Below are 17,972 nucleotides of genomic sequence, written 5' to 3' on the forward strand. Positions count from 1 at the left end.
AGCCATGTTAGACATGCAGCCTTTGCTGGTCTGGAGCAAAGCTGTAATAAGATTTGTGTCCACAGTTTGCTCTGGCTTTATCAGCATGAACGAGAACAGAAGCAGGGAAGACCAGTTACAGGTTGTGTTTTGACTGTGAGAGATGCAGATTTATTTTCCTATTAGGGTTTTGCCCGGGTGAGGTAAAATTAGCTTGTTTTTGTTCTGTACACATTAGCTCTGGGGGAGGAAGTGCTTCGGTTGCACACACGATGTCAAGGAGATGGTGGTGTGATAATTGCCTGTGCACACTTCCAGCAGCTGTGGTGTTTTCCAGGCCCTGGAGCAGTAAGGGTGTGATCATTAGTTTCCTGGAATCTCTGATTCTCGCTTCATTCGGTCATTGTTCCAAAAGCTCCAGGGTCTGTCCTAGAGGTTTTAGCTTTAAAAAAATTTTTTTAATAGAAAGTTTATTTCATTTCTTTTATGTGTGTGGGTGTTTTGCTTGCACGTGTATCTGTGCATTGCACACCTGTTCGGTGTCTTTGGATACCAGAAGAGGATGTTGAGTTCTCTGGAACTGGGGTTACAGATGGCTGTTAGCTTCTACCCTACCCCATTTTGAGACAGAGCTTTCCTAAGTAGTATGAAGCCCAGGATAGACTTGAGATCACAGTACTCCTGCTTTATTGCTCTGAATGCTGGCCCCACAGCTATGTGCCACCACAGCTGGCTGAAAGTTCTAATATTGATTAGGCCTGCTTCTCACCTTTCCCTTCTATGTTATTTTCCTGTAAGCGGTACCCAAGGTTCAAAACACTTCCCATTCGTCTGTGAGAATGGGGCTTCCTGAAGCCCCACCATAAACATTTTGCCCAAATGGCAACCAAACAAAGACTTCCAAATATCTCCCAGCTTAGGAAGAATTTGAGGGACTCATGTATAGTAAGGTGCAAATGAGGGGCATTGCTTGAAGAGTATGTTCTACCCTGACTGCTTACCTTTTTTTCTTTTTCTTTTAATGAAGAAAAAGCTGTAAGTCAAAGGACTGGCCATAACGGGAAATCCTAGCCCTGAGGAAGGAACATACTGTGCACTTGACTGTATGCAGCAGACATTTATTCTGTCTTCTCTGAGGGCGTAGGCTACAATACTCTCTCTGGTCTAGCATTTATGACAACCTGGGACTGCACTGTGTCTCCAAGGGTTTCTAAGCAATGGTTTTCCATTCTTGGCAGAAGTTGGGACTGATTCTTTTCTTAGAGTTAGATGGCACTTGGGAGCTCAGGTCTTTTACCAGCTGATCTAATTTCTCCAGAGAGAGAAATCAAAGGTCTATGGACATAAGTCCAAGCTGCCACTAGCCAGCTGTGTGATCTTCCAAGCAATTTATTTACTCTGTTTTGTTATCCACAAAATGGGGATAATAGTGCCTACCTTAGTGGGTCGCTGTGGGGTTTAAATGAGATAATATGTGTAGCACCAGGAATGTAGGGTTGTTTTGTGGTTGTTAATATATTTGTAATTATTAAGGCTTTTGTTACTTAGAGCCATCGTGTCTTTGGCTGGCTACAATGCCACAACCCAGGAGATCCTTAGGCCTTCCGAGCTTTTGGCAGGAGTCAAGGCGTACACCAGTTTCATCCAGTCATTGGCACAGTTCTTGGGCACAGATGCTTCCAGAATTGTTCGCAATGCCCTCCTGCAGCAGACGCAGCCGCTGGACTCATGTGGCGAGCAGACAGTCACCACTCTCTACACAAACTGGTCAGTGTTCTTTCTTCCCCTTGTCTCACCTCTACTAGTTCTTTTTCCTTGCATAGTAGGTCCTCATGACCAAGCATTCTAACCAGCAACATCTCTTAGAACCTGAAAAGGAGGTTTGTTTTTGCTTGTGAATGACAGCAATATGAAAGACATAACTGGATCCCCCTTCTGTTCTAGCTTTTACATCATTCCCTATATATCAACCCTGCAGCTCTTTTGACCTTGTTCCTCTTAATGTCTAACCCTTAACTTTCCTTTTCTGGATTCTTACTGTTTCTGTTGAAAAGGATTCTGCTATTTCTTTCTGACATTATTATTTTTGCTTTAGCTTCTCCTTCTCCTACACACTGTCTCCTCATTCTCAGCCAAGGCTGTGACAGGTCCAGTAGATTGTTCTGAACAGGGAAAGGGGCCCTCTTGGAAAGCACTGTTTTCTTTGACATTTTTAAAGAGCCAAGAGGTAGATTTCTCCCTCCCCAAGCCACTGGGTGGCGCTTTAAATCTACTATCAGCTTATTGGGATACTGGGACGGCCCGCTTGGTGAGGGCTTTGATTATAGTAGTAAGATTGCCTCTCTTACAGAGATAGCTACCTTTTAGTACCCACTGAATACTGCTGCACTAAGTTATTTTTTAATGTAAGTTTTCAATTTTAAAATTTGACAACTACTTTTAGTTAATGAGAAAAAAAGCTGATTGGAAGCTGAGTTTGACCCGCTGGTTTGTTAGCCCATGGTGCTGTGGAATACAAACTCAGAACTGGTATCTGGGTGAGGGCTGCAGTACGTAGGCATCTGTCTGCAGACACTGTTGGAGTCAGCTTCTTTGACTTCTCCAGATGTTAGGAGGGGAGATTTGAAGACTGGGTGATGGGTACTCCTGTAAGCCAGAGGTTTGATTTGAGACCGGATTCCGGGATCCTGGGTCCTTAGTCCACCCCTTTTACGGAGAGGATATAGCATAAGCGTATTTCAGAGGAACCCCAGTTAATACTTTTAAAAGTGCTGGTATGAGCCTGTTTTACCTGACAGAGAGAGGGTAAGAGCAACAGAAATACAGTTGTTGAAAGAGAGCAGGGCTGAAGGCTGGCAGTTCATGGTGCCACATTTAAGGCATGGTGGCACACCGATGGATTGGAGGCCGTGTGGAATCACATCTGTTTCTGATCCAACGGCTTTAGGGTGTTAAATAGATTGCTATGTTGCCTCCTTTCAGTCTTTCTTCTTCACTCCAGCCCCTAGCAGGGTTTCCCCCTGACTCGATCATGGTGGTGACAGAAATGACTGGACGCTAACCTATGCTTCCCTGACCCCCACCTCCCCTCCTGCCTCACAGGTACCTAGAAAGTCTACTCAGACAGGCGAGCAGTGGAACCATCGTCCTCTCTCCAGCCATGCAGGCCTTCATCAGCCTTCCCCGAGATGGGGAGCAGAACTTCAGTGCTGAGGAGTTCTCAGACATCTCTGGTGAGCCCAGGGTCCTGGTCTTCTCGTCACAGAGCAGAACTTGGTTCTTCAACAGTACCTTGGTCTAAATCCTCCTGCCTTCCCAGAGGCCCATTCGGTGCTTCTCCTGGTGTCTCTGTTGGACTTTGCTCAACTTTAGGGACACATAAAAAGAAATTCTAAAGCAAGGCCCAGGATCGAGAAGTAACTTGGGGGATGAAGGTGAAGAGAGAAAAGGAGAGAGGTTTAGGAGTTAGGCAGGCTCACTAGCCACTGAAGGGATTTATTCTTTTAAGGTGGTAACAGATTTAAAGTTTGAGAAGGACATTCTTATGTGGGGGGCATATTAAGTGGTGATCTGATGTTCTGGAACCTTCTTCCTTGATGATTTCTTAATGAGATGATGAAAGACATCGGTTTTAAGTCCAAGTTTTAAGTCTTATACCTAGAGTTCAAGTCATACAACAGTCTCGAGGCAACTCCTCTTGCTATCCCCATTTTCCAGATGAACACACTGAGACACTGAGAAGTTGGGAGATGCTGAGGTCACACATCTGTAAATGGTGGGACTTCAACTCAGTCAGTCAAGTGTGTGTGTGTGTGTGTGTGTGTGTGTGTGTGTGTGTGTGTGTGTGTGTGTAGATACGGGAGGTATGGTGAGTTGGAAAGCCATTCCCTTTTGAAAGAGGGCTTGAAGTCATGTAATTCCTTCCTAATACATGTGGTACCAACTGAGAATTCGTGAAGAATCCTATTTCACCCCTTTTTCTCTCACCTCCATGTAAATGATGAATTGTGCATGGGACCTAGGATAGGCAGAGGTGTACCATGACCCAGACTTCCTCATTCTCCTTTTCTGGGGGTGGCAAGGAAGCCAAAGGACACGTTTATGTTTTCCATCTCTTCCTCCTTACTGTCCCCTGCGTTCTACTGTAAACAGACTATACTTTGCCTGCTGTAGGTTTTAGATGCCCCCTTTCATCTGCCCTACCCACAAGCCGTAGGCAGCCTCTAAAACCTGCTTTAGGTCTTGCTGACAACTGACAAGCAGCGGGAGGCAGCACACATTCACCCTTCTGCCACCCCCACCCCAATTTGTCTGGGTTGCCATGGTGATGGGGCAATGTTACTTCAAAAATAGATAGATAGGAAGAAAAGGATGCCATGGGGTTACTAACTGGGGGTAGAGACGGCTGGAGTAGAGGGTTTTGCAGATCCACCCAGTAGACCAGCCTGCTGCCTCTTCATTAGTTTCAGAGAAGACAGTTTTGACCCTTTCTCCCTCAGGCAGCCGTGTTAGCTTTCTAAGGTGGCTAGTTAATTGTAAAATCCTTTTACAATTCTCGGCTTAGTCCTGTGGTTGTAGACTGGTGACTCTATAAACGTCTAGTATTTGCGTTGGACCGGGCATCACAATAGCTGCAGTGACCAGGGCTATTTCCTCTGTAGTTAATGGAGGGGGATGGCATCAACTGGTTCTTCCTTCAAAGACTGCAGCCAGGAGCTCTTGTTTCCCTTCCTTTCTGAATTCCGATTAACGGTGTTGAACGTGTCTTCCTTACGCTGCTCTCCTGTTCCTTCTGGTCTCTTATGCTTTCCCTTCCTGGAGTGGCCTGTAAAGATCACAGCTAGAGCCTCTTAAGCATCTGAGCTCACCACTAAGATTTCCACCCTGTGGCTCCCCCAGGCAAGTTTGATTTAACTCAGAAAGGGCAAAAGCAGGCTGGGTGAGCGTGATAAGGCCTTAGGGGCAAGCCTAGATTTGGAAGAATAAATAATTTAAAGCAAAAAGAACTGAGACTCTGGGGAATGTGTGCTGATTATGAAAAAAGAAAAGGCAGCTCATGGGGGAAACTGGGCCAGTGAGATATTAAATGCCAGAAGTCTGAGGAATGAGACCCCAGATGCACAAGCATTGTCTCTGCAGGGTTGGGGGGCTTTGTCCTGGGTTTCTGGACATACCTCAGACGTGATTAACTTACCTTGGTCAAGTACCTAATCTTATCACCTGTAAAGCCATGGTGGGGTGCCTCTGCATCACACCACCCACATAGGGCTTTTGGTAACTACCACATACCATACCCCTTTTTCATCTCCACCAAGTCTCCTCCACTGTTTCTCATTGCAGGTTTGTATGCTCCCATCAACTCTGCTCGTGATTTCTTTTCACGTTACAGAGGCTCTGAGAGGTTTAGTGACTTCTTTGAGGCCTTCTTTAAAGCAAGTTTAGCTAGGACAATAGCAAAACCCAGAAAAAAGGACTGGGAAGTGCAGATTCATATAAGAAGGGAATGGGGTCCTGGAAAGATGGCTCAGCAGTTAAGAGCACCGGCTACTCCTCTGGAATACTGGAGCTTGAGTTCGAATACCCACAACAGTCTAGAACTCTGGATTCATGGGCTCTGAGGTCCTCTTCTGGCCTCTGTGGGGATTTCATGCCCATGGTGCACATACATTCAGGCACACAGACACATAAGTTTTGTTTTTTTTAAAAAAGAGGAAAATAGCTATCATCATGTGAGGTGAGTCATGCTATCGGTCCCAGTGGGAAGTGTGGAAATTGTCCCAGAGACCTGCCACCTGCATGCAGGACTAGAGATTTTTCTCCTTCAGCTGCCCATATTCTTTCCTTCCTAGACAATATTTTAAATATTCAAAGACTTGTATCCCCCATGAAATTCTATTCCAGAGATGCGAGCCTTGGCTGAAATTCTTGGCCCCTATGGCATGAAGTTCCTGAGTGAAAACCTGATGTGGCACGTGACTTCTCAGATTGTGGAGCTGAAGGTGTGGCAGGGGCCTGGGAAAGGTCTTGCCTTGGCAGCAGTGGGAGCTGGAAGCTAGAGTGTTGTTATTTTCTTTCCCTGCTGTATGCCTCTGTTTTCTTCAACTTCAGAAACTTGTGGTGGAAAACATGGATATCCTGGTTCAGATCAGATCCAACTTCACCAAGCCAGAATTGATGGCATCTCTGCTGCCCCAGCTGACAGGTAGACACCTTCCTACAGGAGCTATGAAGGAGACATTGTGAATGTCGGAGGCTTTGAGGAACGGGGGGCAGGGGGTGTTGGAGGGTTAGGCTAGGCCTGGAAAAGCAAAAATCAACATCAGTCTCCCTTGTTCTCTTTTCTCACAACCCACGTTCTCTTCAGGGGCTGAAAATGTGCTAAAACGAATGACCATCATTGGGGTGATTCTCAGTTTTAGGGCCATGGCCCAAGAGGGACTTCAGGAGGTGAGTGGGAAAGGTTATTGCAAAACCCTAAGCCTCTCTGCAGATAGGGTTTACAGGAATCACTGAGAGTATGGATGGGGAGGTGGCTGAGCTTGGCAGAGGTCATTCAGATCCATGAGCTTAGAGAACTTCCAAGCTTGGGGGATGGGGATTGGAATCCTGGCTTCTTAAGTTGAGGCCCCCTTCCTGTCAGTTTTGATCTGATTTTGGATTTACTTCTTTTCTTTCTCTAGGTTTTTTCTGCCCACTGTCCCTTTCTCATGGGCCCCATTGAGTGCCTGAAGGAGTTTGTCACCCCAGACACAGACATTAAGGTAGGAGTGCAATTTAGGATTCAGTTACACAACTTACTGAAGACAAAGATTGTTTGTAGTATCTTGTAAGGAGCTCTGAAGAATTCTACAGGAACAAGAGTTGGGATTTGAATGGTGTAGCAGGTTGAGCAGGCCTTGAGAGGGAGAGCAGGGAGGGAGAATGAAAGGGAGGGAGAAGAGGAAGGGGAGGGGAGGGAAGAGGGAGAGGGAGAGAGGGAGGGGAGGGAGAGGGGGAGGAAGAGGGAGGGGGAGGGGAGGGGGAGGGAAGGGAAGGGGGAGGAAGAGGGAGGGGGAGGGGAGGGAGAGGGGGAGGAAGAGGGAGGGGAGGGAGAGGGGGAGGAAGAGGGAGGGGGAGGGGAGGGAGAGGGGGAGGAAGAGGGAGGGGGAGGGGAGGGAGAGGAAGAGGGAGGGGAGGGAGAGGGGGAGGAAGAGGGAGGGGGAGGGGAGGGAGAGGCGGAGAGGGAGGGAGGGAGGGAGGGAGGGAGGGAGGGAGAGAGAGAGAGAGAGAGAGAGAGAGAGAGAGAGAGAGCTGTCCATTCCCTCCACCCAGGGTTCTGATTTGATGCACAGTTCTGATTTCCAGCAGTGGCTGATGACCAGTCTGAGTGCTCCATCCTGTCAGGAGTTTGTCCAGCTCACATCATCTGGACAGTTCTGGTTTTTAGGCTCAGCTTGCTTGAGAGTGTAGGCGGAAAGAAAGGGGATGAGCTGGAGGAAAGTCTCTATTGTCTCAGAGGTGGAGTAGAGGAAGAGAAAATGAGGCTTGTCAACCAGCCCTTCCTTCCTTCAGTACCACACTTCATTCACTATGGCCCTGGTCTGCTTGGCCTATGACCACGGGCAGGCGGGGTCTAAGATATTTAAATAAAGGGCTGAGCAGAAGGTGGCTTCTGTATCGGTACTATTTACAAAGTGTGTTGCTGTAATATGTGTGGGGCATTGGTGAAAAAGGTGTGCTTTAAAAAAACAAAAAACATAAACAGAATACAGAAAAACAGACCTTCAAAAGAGGTCTAAGTGCTTGGGACAGGAGTCGTGACTTGAGTTACACCCTGAGAACTCAGTTCTGAGTACAGCAAACGAGAGATCCAGTGTCAGTCAGTCTTCACTGATGTCTTGGGTATATGCTCAGCCCTAGGTGAAACACTAGGAAAAAGGAGAAAAGTGCAAAGATCTGGTTACAGTAAAGGGAGAAGAAGGAAGGCATAATTTAGTCAGTCACTAAGGAGGATGCTTTACACATATAGTCTGATAGAAGTATCACTGCTCCCTTTCCTTTTTTTTTTTCCATTTCCAAACAAAAATAAATTTTTGGGAATTTATTTCATATATACAGAATAATGTAGAAATTATATATGAGTACCTCAATGAAATTTTTTGCATAATATGTAACTAATATCTAACTTTAATGTATATTTTCTAATAAGATATAATGGTGTTTTTTTTCTTTTATTGGATATTTTCTTTACATTTCAAATGTTATCCCCTTTCCCGGTTTCCCCTCTGGCAACCCCCATCCCATCTCCCCTCCCCCACCGTCCCATTCTATGGATGAGAATTCTGAGGCTCAAAGAGGTTAAAACCTTTAGACACAGTGACTAAGTGGTGGTGGTGAGATTTGAGCCAGGATCTATTTCACTTCCAAAATGCCTTCTGCCTTTACTATGCCACAGGATATTTAAAATGTAGACTCTGTTCGGGAAGAAGCCACATGTTTTGCTTCCCCTCTGAAAAGACAGCTAATACCAGGTGCTGCATGTGGTCTGTGCTTGGTCAGTAAAACAAGAAAGGAAGGAGAGATGAGTTTGGACTGAATCAGGGAGGCCTACAAGACTTAAATTAAGCTCAAGGGGTGCACATGACTTAGATGTAAACAGAGAAGACGGAACAACATTAGAGACTGAAAGGATCTGGACCAAAGCATGAAAGAAAGGAAGTGGTAATTTGGGACAAGTGAATGAGTTACCTTGGCTACATTGATTAAATGAAGCGTTTAGGAAAATAAGGTTTTCCTTGAATGCTAAGCAGTGCCTGTGTATTCATGTGCATTTGTGCATGTGTGTGCATGTGCATGTGTGTCCTCAACTTTTCTTCACCTTATCTTGTGAGATAGAATCTTTCATTGAACTGGTAGCTCATTGATATGGTTAGGCTAACTGACCAATGAACTCCACGGCCTGTCTCTCCATTCTGGACCCAGAGCTAGGGTTATAAATGGACACTCCCATGCACAACTTTTTTTATGTGGGTTCTGGGATCCAGGTCCTTATGCTCGTGCAATAAACACTTTGTTGACAGCCATATCCACGGCTCCATAAAGCATTTTTGCCCTTTGCAGGGTGCAGAAAGCTATGAGACCATCTAGAAAAACATCTAGAAGACTATCTATCTAGAAAAATAACAGTAAACCACAAGTTAAAACACCACGACCTAGGTTTCCTGGCTGCCGATAGTTTCTGCCAAGCACCCCTCCTATGCTAGAACTTCTCCCCAGGATTTTGTTTTGTTCTCTATCAGGTCACCCTGAGTGTCTTTGAGCTGGCGTGTGCTGCAGGGGTGAGCTGTGACATTGACCCGGCCTTGGTGGCTGCCATTGCCAATCTGAAAGCTGGTAAGATGGAAAACGGGCAAGGAAGGGCTTGTGCCCCATTTTGGGTGGGTGGAATGTCAAATTAAAGAAGGCTTTGTTTGGGGTTGTCAATTTAGATGATATAAGATTGGATGGAGGACAAAGTATAGTCCCTAACCTGCAGAAGATGCTCACAGTGGTCATTTAGGTTTTGTTGATCGAGCTGAAGAAGGTAGCTCAGAGCGAGAGTCTCTTGTTCAGCAAGTGCTCGGGGACCTTAGGGTGTGGTTGGGGAAATACGATTCATGCAAATGAGTCAATAAGAGAACAGCTTTAGACAGCAGATGATCTCACACTAAGTTGTGTGGAATTGGTGTCCAAGTTCCCCACAGTGACCCCGTGCACCTGGAGTTTACAACCAGAGTAGATTCTGTATAGACTTTGTCCTTTCCCAGGCCTACTCTTACGCTCATTACAGGTTTCTGAGATTGGCCCACTTATTGTTATATATACCTCAAAGAGACCCGAACCTAGGGATTGGTATTAAGCTCTTCAAACTTGCCACATTCATCCATTTTCTTCTCTCTTGATCAGTGAGAATTTTTTTCCTCTCTCCTTTCTGCCTCTCCATCTCTTGAAGAAGCTGACAAGGTATTCTAGGATGGATGTCAGCAGAACTCTTGATGGGAGTTTTGCTCTGCCATGAGCATGGGCAGGGCTCTAGGATTTGGGCCTCACTTTAATTGGGTACTTCTCCTGTCTTCTTTAGTCACTTCTAGCTAAATCATGTTAGAGATATTTTTGTATGTGACTATGCTTCTGTGAAGTAGGACCCTGTAGGAGGTAATTCCAGTTTACTGACCTTACTTTTCTTTTTCCCCAGATAACTCATCCCCTGAAGAAGAGTACAAGGTGGCGTGCCTACTTTTGATTTTCCTCGCTGTTTCCCTCCCACTCCTTGCCACTGACCCTTCTTCCTTCTTCAGCATTGAGAAAGATGGTGAGTAAAATGTAGATTTGAAGGATCAGTGCTCTTCAGATTTCTGCTGGAGAGGGAGGAGGAATAAAGCAAAGTTACCTGGAACATACAGACTTCTGTAAAGGTGCAAATTTCTGTTTCAAAGAGCACTCGAGAATGTGTGCATAAAATTCTATTCCAAAAAAAAAAAATGCCATAAGAGTATACTTCTTCTAGTCCCCGAATGACAGCTAGCTATTTTGGTGTCAGTTAGGGTGGTCCAGCTTGTGTGGGGGTGCACAGACACAGAGACAGGAACAGAGAGACAGAGACAAAGACAGAGACACAGAGAGAGAGAGAGAGAGAGAGAGAGAGAGAGAGAGAGAGAGAGAGAGAGAGAGAGAGAGAGAGAGAGAGAGATTTGTCAGTTAGGACCAGCCTTGTCATTCTCTTTGTCTCTCCTCCCTCCATGTTTTCCTAGGCTACAACAACAACATCCACTGTTTGACCAAAGCCATCATCCAGGTGTCTGCTGCCCTTTTCACTCTGTACAACAAGAACATTGAAACACACCTCAAGGAGTTTCTGGTGGTGAGTGGAAGTGGTTTGACTTCGTCTTCTGTAGTCTAAGCTTCCATGTCATTCTTTCAGGAAGAGTGGAGGATTTTAACTTTCCTGACAGCTGGGACTTCAGCTTCTGCCAAGATACTTGGGGAGATGGTTGGACAAAGAGAAAATCCGAGTTTGGCCACTATGAGTCCTCTGACAAAATTTCGAGGCCTCGGCTTTCTCATTTATAAACTAAAGAGATTAAACTGATTTGTGATTCGTCATGTTGGTGCACATCGGAATATACTAAGGAGTTTGTTAAGATAGACTCCTGATCTCTACCCCAGACCTCCTGAATTAGAACACAGAGCGAGGCCCAGCCTCGTGTTTCTAATTTGGTCTCCAGGAGATCAGAGATACATTGAAGTCATAGCCATGCCGAGTTTCATACTCTCTAAGGGCCCTTCCCACTCTGTCCTGCCATTTACCAGTTTTCAGGCATGGTTTTAAATCTGGAAACATTAGTTTTCTCAGCAAGTGGTTTTGGTCTTAGGATCTAACTTTGAGAACACAAGGCCTGGGTTTGCAAGGCCTGGAGTTTACAACCAGAGTAGATTCTGTACAGATTTTGTCTGAAACTCATAGAAAATGTTTTTACTCAAAGTTTGCCTCCCTGTAAGTATCACCATTGATATTAGTTTTGCCCCCAGAAAAACATAGAATAAATAACTTCCTCCCATAGTTGAAAGAGGCCCTAGAGTTTTCCACTCTGGATCCCTTTGGAGGATTTTTGTCTATATATTCTGCCTCACGGTCATTACCCTCACCCTGAGCATTCTCAGCAATGGAGAGTTAATACTTATGGTCTTATCTTTCTCCTTTGGGAAGGAAACAGCAGATGACGTTATTTTTTTTTTTTCAGGAATTATACCCTTATTTTGAAAAGTACATGCCAGGTATATTAAGTTGGTCAGAGCATCTCTGTTTAAGCTGGGAAAGCCAACTAGACAGAATGAGCTCTAACCATCTTAAAAGTAAAGCAGACTCTCACAAGGTCTCCAAGGAAAGAGATCCCCAATCCCATTTCTTTGTTCTCTTGTACCTTGTTTGGTTGCTAAGTTCAGGTAACCTGGGTCTGGCCTGTGTTACTCATGCTTCTACCTATTTCCTTGACCTGTTGGAGGCCTGGCAGTGAGTGGAGATGATAGGAGGAGAATACTAAGACCACTGTTTGAATTAGAGGTTCATCCTTGGCGTCCAGGTACTGTCAGCTGTAAACAGTCTGAGGACAGGTGTCTGGAGGCTGCTAAGGAAAAGAGGTTAATCTCTTGGTGCACAGCATGACCAGCCTTTGTTCTAGGTTCTTCCCTGCCCCTTGTGCCCTCTTTCCTGGCATTTGATAAGCTCCTTCTGTCTGCACTGGCAGGCTAAGCCATTGGGATTTATTTTGGTTTGCAGGCAATGTGTGTCTCTCAAACCTAGGGACCTGATACTTTCCCACCTCGAGCTTTCAGGAATAGCCTAGCATGTCTTAAGGCTCCTCCTTGATCTTTTCTTAAGTTCCTGTAGCCTCAGGCTGTTCTGTTCTGACCTCCATAAAAATCTGTTTCTTTATAAATGCTTCCTCTGCAGGTGGCCTCTGTCAGCCTCTTGCAGCTGGGCCAGGAGACTGACAAGCTCAAAACCAGAAATCGTGAATCCATTTCTCTGCTCATGCGCTTGGTACGTATCTTGTTTAAGATGGTCTGGGAATGGAGAGGAAGGGCCAGCAGGAGATTCCTTTTTAAGGTCTTTGGGTCCCTGCCATATTCTCAACCAAAACATTAACTAAGAATTTAAGTCCACCTGGTTCCTCTGGATTTGTGTTCATGTTTTGGTGAGCATTCTAGACTTGTCCTTTGATCCCAGAGCAGAACATTCAAGGGCTTCTAGGCACAATGGGATGTCTCTTGCCCCTAGCTCCTGAGTCCCTTGTCTTGCAGTGCTCCTGAGTTTGACCTGGAGGAGGGCAGCAATGCCCTTTTTGGGTGGCTGTTCAGTATGCTTTTGGTTTTCTCCGACAACTTCCTACCAGTATATTTCTTGTCTTCAAGGATACTATGAACAGAGAGGGCTTAAAGGGGTTTAGGTATGGAATTAATTTTGGTTATAAGGCAGGGATTTGGTAAGGTCATGAATCAGGCAGTTCACGCTCATTCCCTTGCTTTTCAAGCTTCATGCTTGCCTCTAATTCGGTGGAAAGTTCCTGGAGCTCTGACTCAGTTGACTTTTTAAAGTGCTTCCCTTATGACCTTGTTTCCCTCTTCAACATATTTACTAACTGTTTTCATCTCATAGTCTGATTCTCCAGGTTGGGCAGGTAGGGCTGCTGGCTCTGTCTAGAGGCCCTGTCCTTACCCTCTTCTCATCTACCCCCCACACATACCTTACTCTTCTCTGGCCTTGTGGGAGAGGATGTGCCCCGACTCATAGGACACACTCAGGATGTGTGTGGTATTAAGTTCTCCAGCCCACCCTACTGGTGTGGATGGTGGCTGTACCTCTGCTACCCAAGGATGTATGGCTGCAGCTGAGCTGCTAGGTAGCGAAGTCTGAGTGTGTACAAAACTTCTCAAAGGGGGTGGAAAAGAGAAGGGGTGCTTGACTAAAACCGAGTTACTCTTTTGTTTTGTTAGGATATAGAACTCTGATAAGTCTAAGAGTTAAAACTCTTTTACACTCATTTGTGTGTGTATGTGTCGGTGCTGTGGTGCATGTGTGCTCTGAGGGCACCCTGCAGAAGTCAATTCTCTCCTTCTACCCTGTGGGCCCTAGAGATCAAACTCAGGTCTTCAGGCTTGGTAGCAAGTGTCTTCACCAGCTGAGCTAGCTCTCTGGCCCTAGTCTAAGCATTCTTTTTCTTTTTTTTTAATGTAGCTTTTATTTTACATGCATTGGTGTTTTGCCTGTATGTATGTCTGTGTGAGGTGTCAGATCTTGGAGTTTCAGACAGTTGTGAGCTGCCTTGTGGGTGCTGAGAATTGAACTCAGGTTCTCTGAAAGAAAATTCAGTGCCCTTAACTGCAGAGCCATTTCTCTAGCATTCTCAGACTTAGAGTTCAATGAATATACAAAGGTATATTTTGAAAGTGTGACAAAATAGATTTATTTATTTATTTATTGGTCCTCATATGTCCCAAACTGGTCTTGAACTTGATAGATAACCGTGGATGACCTTGACTTTCTGGTTCTCCTGCCTTTACCTCTAGCATGCTATCATTACAGGCATGTATCACCATACCCAGTTTATTTTTTAATTTAATTTAATGTAATATTTGAGCTTAGAAATAGAGGCATAAGCATTCCTGGGACCTGCCTCCTTAGGCTCCCTTCTTTAAAGACCTTGAGTGGTATCTATGTCTCAGCCAGAAAAAGGCCTATGAGGGAGAATGAACTTGAAGTGTGTAGAGTGTGTGAGGGCTCCAGGAAGGAGAATGCCAGAAATGCAATAGGCAAGCACTGCATTTGCATTTGGAGCTTGCTCTGTCTGTCTGTCTGTCTGTCTGTCCTCCTTCCTTCCTTTCTTCCTTCCATCCTTCCTTCCTTCCTTCCTTCCTTCCTTCCTTCCTTCCTTCCTGTCTCTCTTTCTGGGACAGTTTTACTCTGTTGCTCAGTCTGACCTCCAGCTCAAAATGTCCCTGCCTGAATCTCTGAATGCTGGGGATTGCAGATATATGTCTTCATGCCCAGCAAAAGCTTAGTACTTTATCCATGATGGCACGGTTAGAATTAAGAGATCTTTGAGGAAGTGCATTGTAGACATTAAGTGCTCAATAAATGGAACACACTGTGCTTGCTGCTCTGGAAGGGTGGGAGGTGACTGTGTTTCGAATTGCCTTTTAGCCCCACCTTCTGTGCCATGATCTCCACATCCAAGCCTGTCCTAAAAGATGGGGAGGTTCCTGCCCCTGGCAGCCCTGGCAGGAGCAGAGCCAGGACCAGGCACATTTTGCTGAGGTGATGATTGAGGGAGTAGCTGCTGCAAAGCAATTTAAATGCAAATGTTTCCACAGAGAAAGTGGAGATGATTACAGGGAAGGCACTGTGTTCTGAGTTAAAAGGCTATTTGTGTAATCCCACAATCTGGCCAGCACTTCCCTCCCGGGGGTCTTCCTGTTCTCACTGTCCAACCTGAGCATGGCCCACCCCAGGGTTGACAGCCTGTTCCTGGCATGGGTTCCCACTCTCAGAATCAAGAACTTAGATGTCAGAGCCACACCAGATCCTGGCCATTATCTGAGACTTAAAGACCAATAGTGGAGAAATGGACGAGCAGAATGAGATTCAGAATATATAGGCTTACTTGGGACTAGAACCCACGTCTCTGAGCCTCCTGTCTAGGTCTGTCCTCAGAGCAACAGAGAACAGGAAGCCATGGACCAGTGACTCTTTTCTGAAGCTGTCACCCATTTCTCTGCACCTGATTGCATCTGTTGCCTGAGGGTTGGAAATCTCAGTAAGCAAGGAACTCCCTTTGGACTTTGGCTCGGGACTTCAGAGTTTATATTTGTTAGTTATTTTTAATCTTAATTTTTTTATTTTAATTAAATTAATTAATTAATTAACAAGGCAAGGTTTGCTCTTCAGCCTTGGGTTGCCTGAGATTCAATATGTGACCTAGGCTGGCCTCAATCTCATGATACTCCTTCTGCCTCAGCCTTGAGTTGGGATGGCAGGCGTGAGTCACCACATCTGACTGGGGCTGCGGTTTTGACAGAGGATTTTCTTTCCTCCAGGCTATGTTGCTGCTCTTTTGAGGCCATTGTGTGCCCTGTGTGTAAATGTGTTAGCAAAATCGTACTGATGTAAAACTTGAATCGTCTTTGGAGAGAGATAGAAACATGGGACACCAGACATGGTAGATTCTCTTTCCTTAGTGGATCTACAGAACCTGAAATAACAGACATTTTGGGAAGGCCCACTGTGGGGATGGCCAGAGGATGTGGGACTCTTCTCTGGAGCATGGGTTTAGGCTCATGATTTTTTGAGGGAACAGGTTCTGAGGAAATACATCCTGCTTTCCCCACCCAGATGGAAATGCAGCTCAATCCTAGGCTGTGTTGCTGTTTTGACATCTCTGACCATTCTCACACCCTTACTATCACCCTTAGTCTTACCCAGGCATCCGATCTATCTTCTGTTTAGCCATGGGGACTGCTGGGATTGCCACAACATAAAAGCTTCTAATTAAACTAATTAATCATGCCTGGTCCTTTATGTAGCATCCTTATGGCTCCCCAGGTGCTGTGCTGGAAGAGGGAGGAACCCATGACCCAGTATAAGAGGACCCGTGTGGTTTTACCCCCACCCCCTGCCCTCCCGCCCTCCCGCCCCCTGCCTGCAGTGGTAATTGTCTCCCTGGCTGTAAAGCTTTGATATGAGTGAGCACTGCCCTCCATCTTTACTCAGTGCTTATGCTGCCCACATGTGATTTAGTCTCCAGAACAGGAGAGACTCTAGGAAAATGGTTTGTTCGTTTTCCTTTTTCCCTTGCCTTCTGTTTCTGTGCCCTTCACATTATCCCCGATGGAGGGGATGGGCTTGAAATGGAGCTCAGGAGGACACTCTGCCTTGGGGAGTCAGATCGAGAGCCAGAGTAGGGGAGGAGTGAGTCAGATCTGCTCACTTTGACTCTCAGAGCTACAGAGGGCCTAGGACCTGTGTGATGAAAGCTGTTGTCACAGATGCCTTCTGGGAGTCCTCACATCTTGACTGTATGTTTCAGGTGGTGGAGGAGTCACCCTTCTTGACCCTGGACATGCTGGAGTCCTGTTTCCCTTACGTTCTACTACGCAATGCCTATCGGGAGGTTTCCCGGGCCTTCTACCTGAACCGTCTGCCAGCCAGTTCCCACTGAAGGGCCTTCTGGAGCTGCCAAGAGCCACACTGCAGTGAAAGTTGCAGCCGTTTCTTCAAAAGGGGAGAAGAGTGGGAGGGTGCCCAGGGAGAGACAGGTCAGGCCCCACAGCTGAAAGGGATAAGGAGGACTATCTAGGGCTGAGGAGTCATGGAGAAGTGGGACAGGCTGGGGCCATGGAGGACAATGTATAGATAAAGGGGTGTGGAACTACATGTATGAATTTTTAACCATGAAAAAAAAAAAAAAACAGTGACCTATAAGCATATTGTGTATCTTCTGGTGACTCCAGCTTAAGCTCTGACAGGCATGGTTCTCTCCGACCTTCATCACTATTCTAGGATAATGTTGGCGGGCAGAGATGATCAATCATCATATTAAACCATAATGAGCTTATAATCCTCCCGCTGGAGCTGCTATTGTCTCCTGCACATTCATTAGGACGATTATCTCCTCTCTTCCTTTTCCAAATGTGTTCAGCAAACGTCCAGCCTGCTCCCACTGCAGCAGAGCAGCACAGGCGCCCATTTCTCTTCGAAGGGCTCTTGGTCCTTCTCACCTTGACTCCATTCCCCAATGGTATTCCTCCTCCAGAGGTATCGTGTCCAGCTTACTCTCCTACCCACTGTGGGTAAAAAGTATATCTCCCTTGCTCTCACTGTGCCTGCTTTTCCTTGTGTGTCTCCACAGCCCAGACTGGAGAGAGGTAATGCAGATCACCTGACAGCCAAGTGAAACTGACTCATGTGGGTTTTCCCTCCTACATCATTAGGGGGATATTCTACCTCCTAATGGGTGGGACTAACTTAACCCCTAATCCCCTTGTCAGCCTCAGTACAGCTGTTGCTCCAGGCAGGGACTTCTCTTGTAGATCTTAAATTTCACGTACCTTATTAGGTCGGAGGGCCCAAGAGTAGGGATCCTTGAGGGAGTACAAGCTGTTTCAACTTAGCCCTTTTCTGTACTAATTAGAATTTCAAGTGTCATAGAGCCCGGGGCATTTAAGATAGCGCTAACTGGGTTTAGTAACTCTGTGGCAGAGAGCAGTTAACCCCATCTTTCATTCACACAGTCATCGCCAGGGAGGGCTGGAGTAACAGATCATAAGTGTCACAGGTCCAGAATAGTTGGAATGGGAAAATGTAATTAGCGAGTTGATTAATTAGGGTCATGCCCATGCTTCCATTATGAAAAGGAAGCAATTGTTGTTGGCTTTCAGCAAAACCATCCAGCTTTCATTAAACCAATTTGATAGCTGTT

General features: G+C 45.9%; 1 protein-coding gene across 2 annotated transcripts in view; it reads left to right on the forward strand.

Moving 5' to 3' along the window:
• Nckap1l (NCK associated protein 1 like) overlaps nucleotides 1-17,972 on the forward strand; it is a 45,764-nt gene extending 27,792 nt beyond the window's left edge. The window contains 11 exon segments of one of the 2 annotated variants that reach the window (NM_001414951.1): nucleotides 1,528-1,746; nucleotides 3,082-3,212; nucleotides 5,881-5,978; nucleotides 6,088-6,181; nucleotides 6,344-6,426; nucleotides 6,660-6,740; nucleotides 9,258-9,351; nucleotides 10,193-10,309; nucleotides 10,749-10,858; nucleotides 12,449-12,538; nucleotides 16,581-17,972. In NM_001414951.1, coding sequence (NP_001401880.1) covers nucleotides 1,528-1,746; nucleotides 3,082-3,212; nucleotides 5,881-5,978; nucleotides 6,088-6,181; nucleotides 6,344-6,426; nucleotides 6,660-6,740; nucleotides 9,258-9,351; nucleotides 10,193-10,309; nucleotides 10,749-10,858; nucleotides 12,449-12,538; nucleotides 16,581-16,712 — 1,249 coding nt within the window. In that variant the 3' untranslated portion in view covers nucleotides 16,713-17,972. 2 annotated transcript variants of the gene reach the window in all.

Source organism: Rattus norvegicus, chromosome 7 (genome assembly GCF_021556685.1).
Source record: "Rattus norvegicus strain SHRSP/BbbUtx chromosome 7, alternate assembly SHRSP_T2T, whole genome shotgun sequence".
Lineage (NCBI taxonomy): Eukaryota > Metazoa > Chordata > Mammalia > Rodentia > Muridae > Rattus > Rattus norvegicus.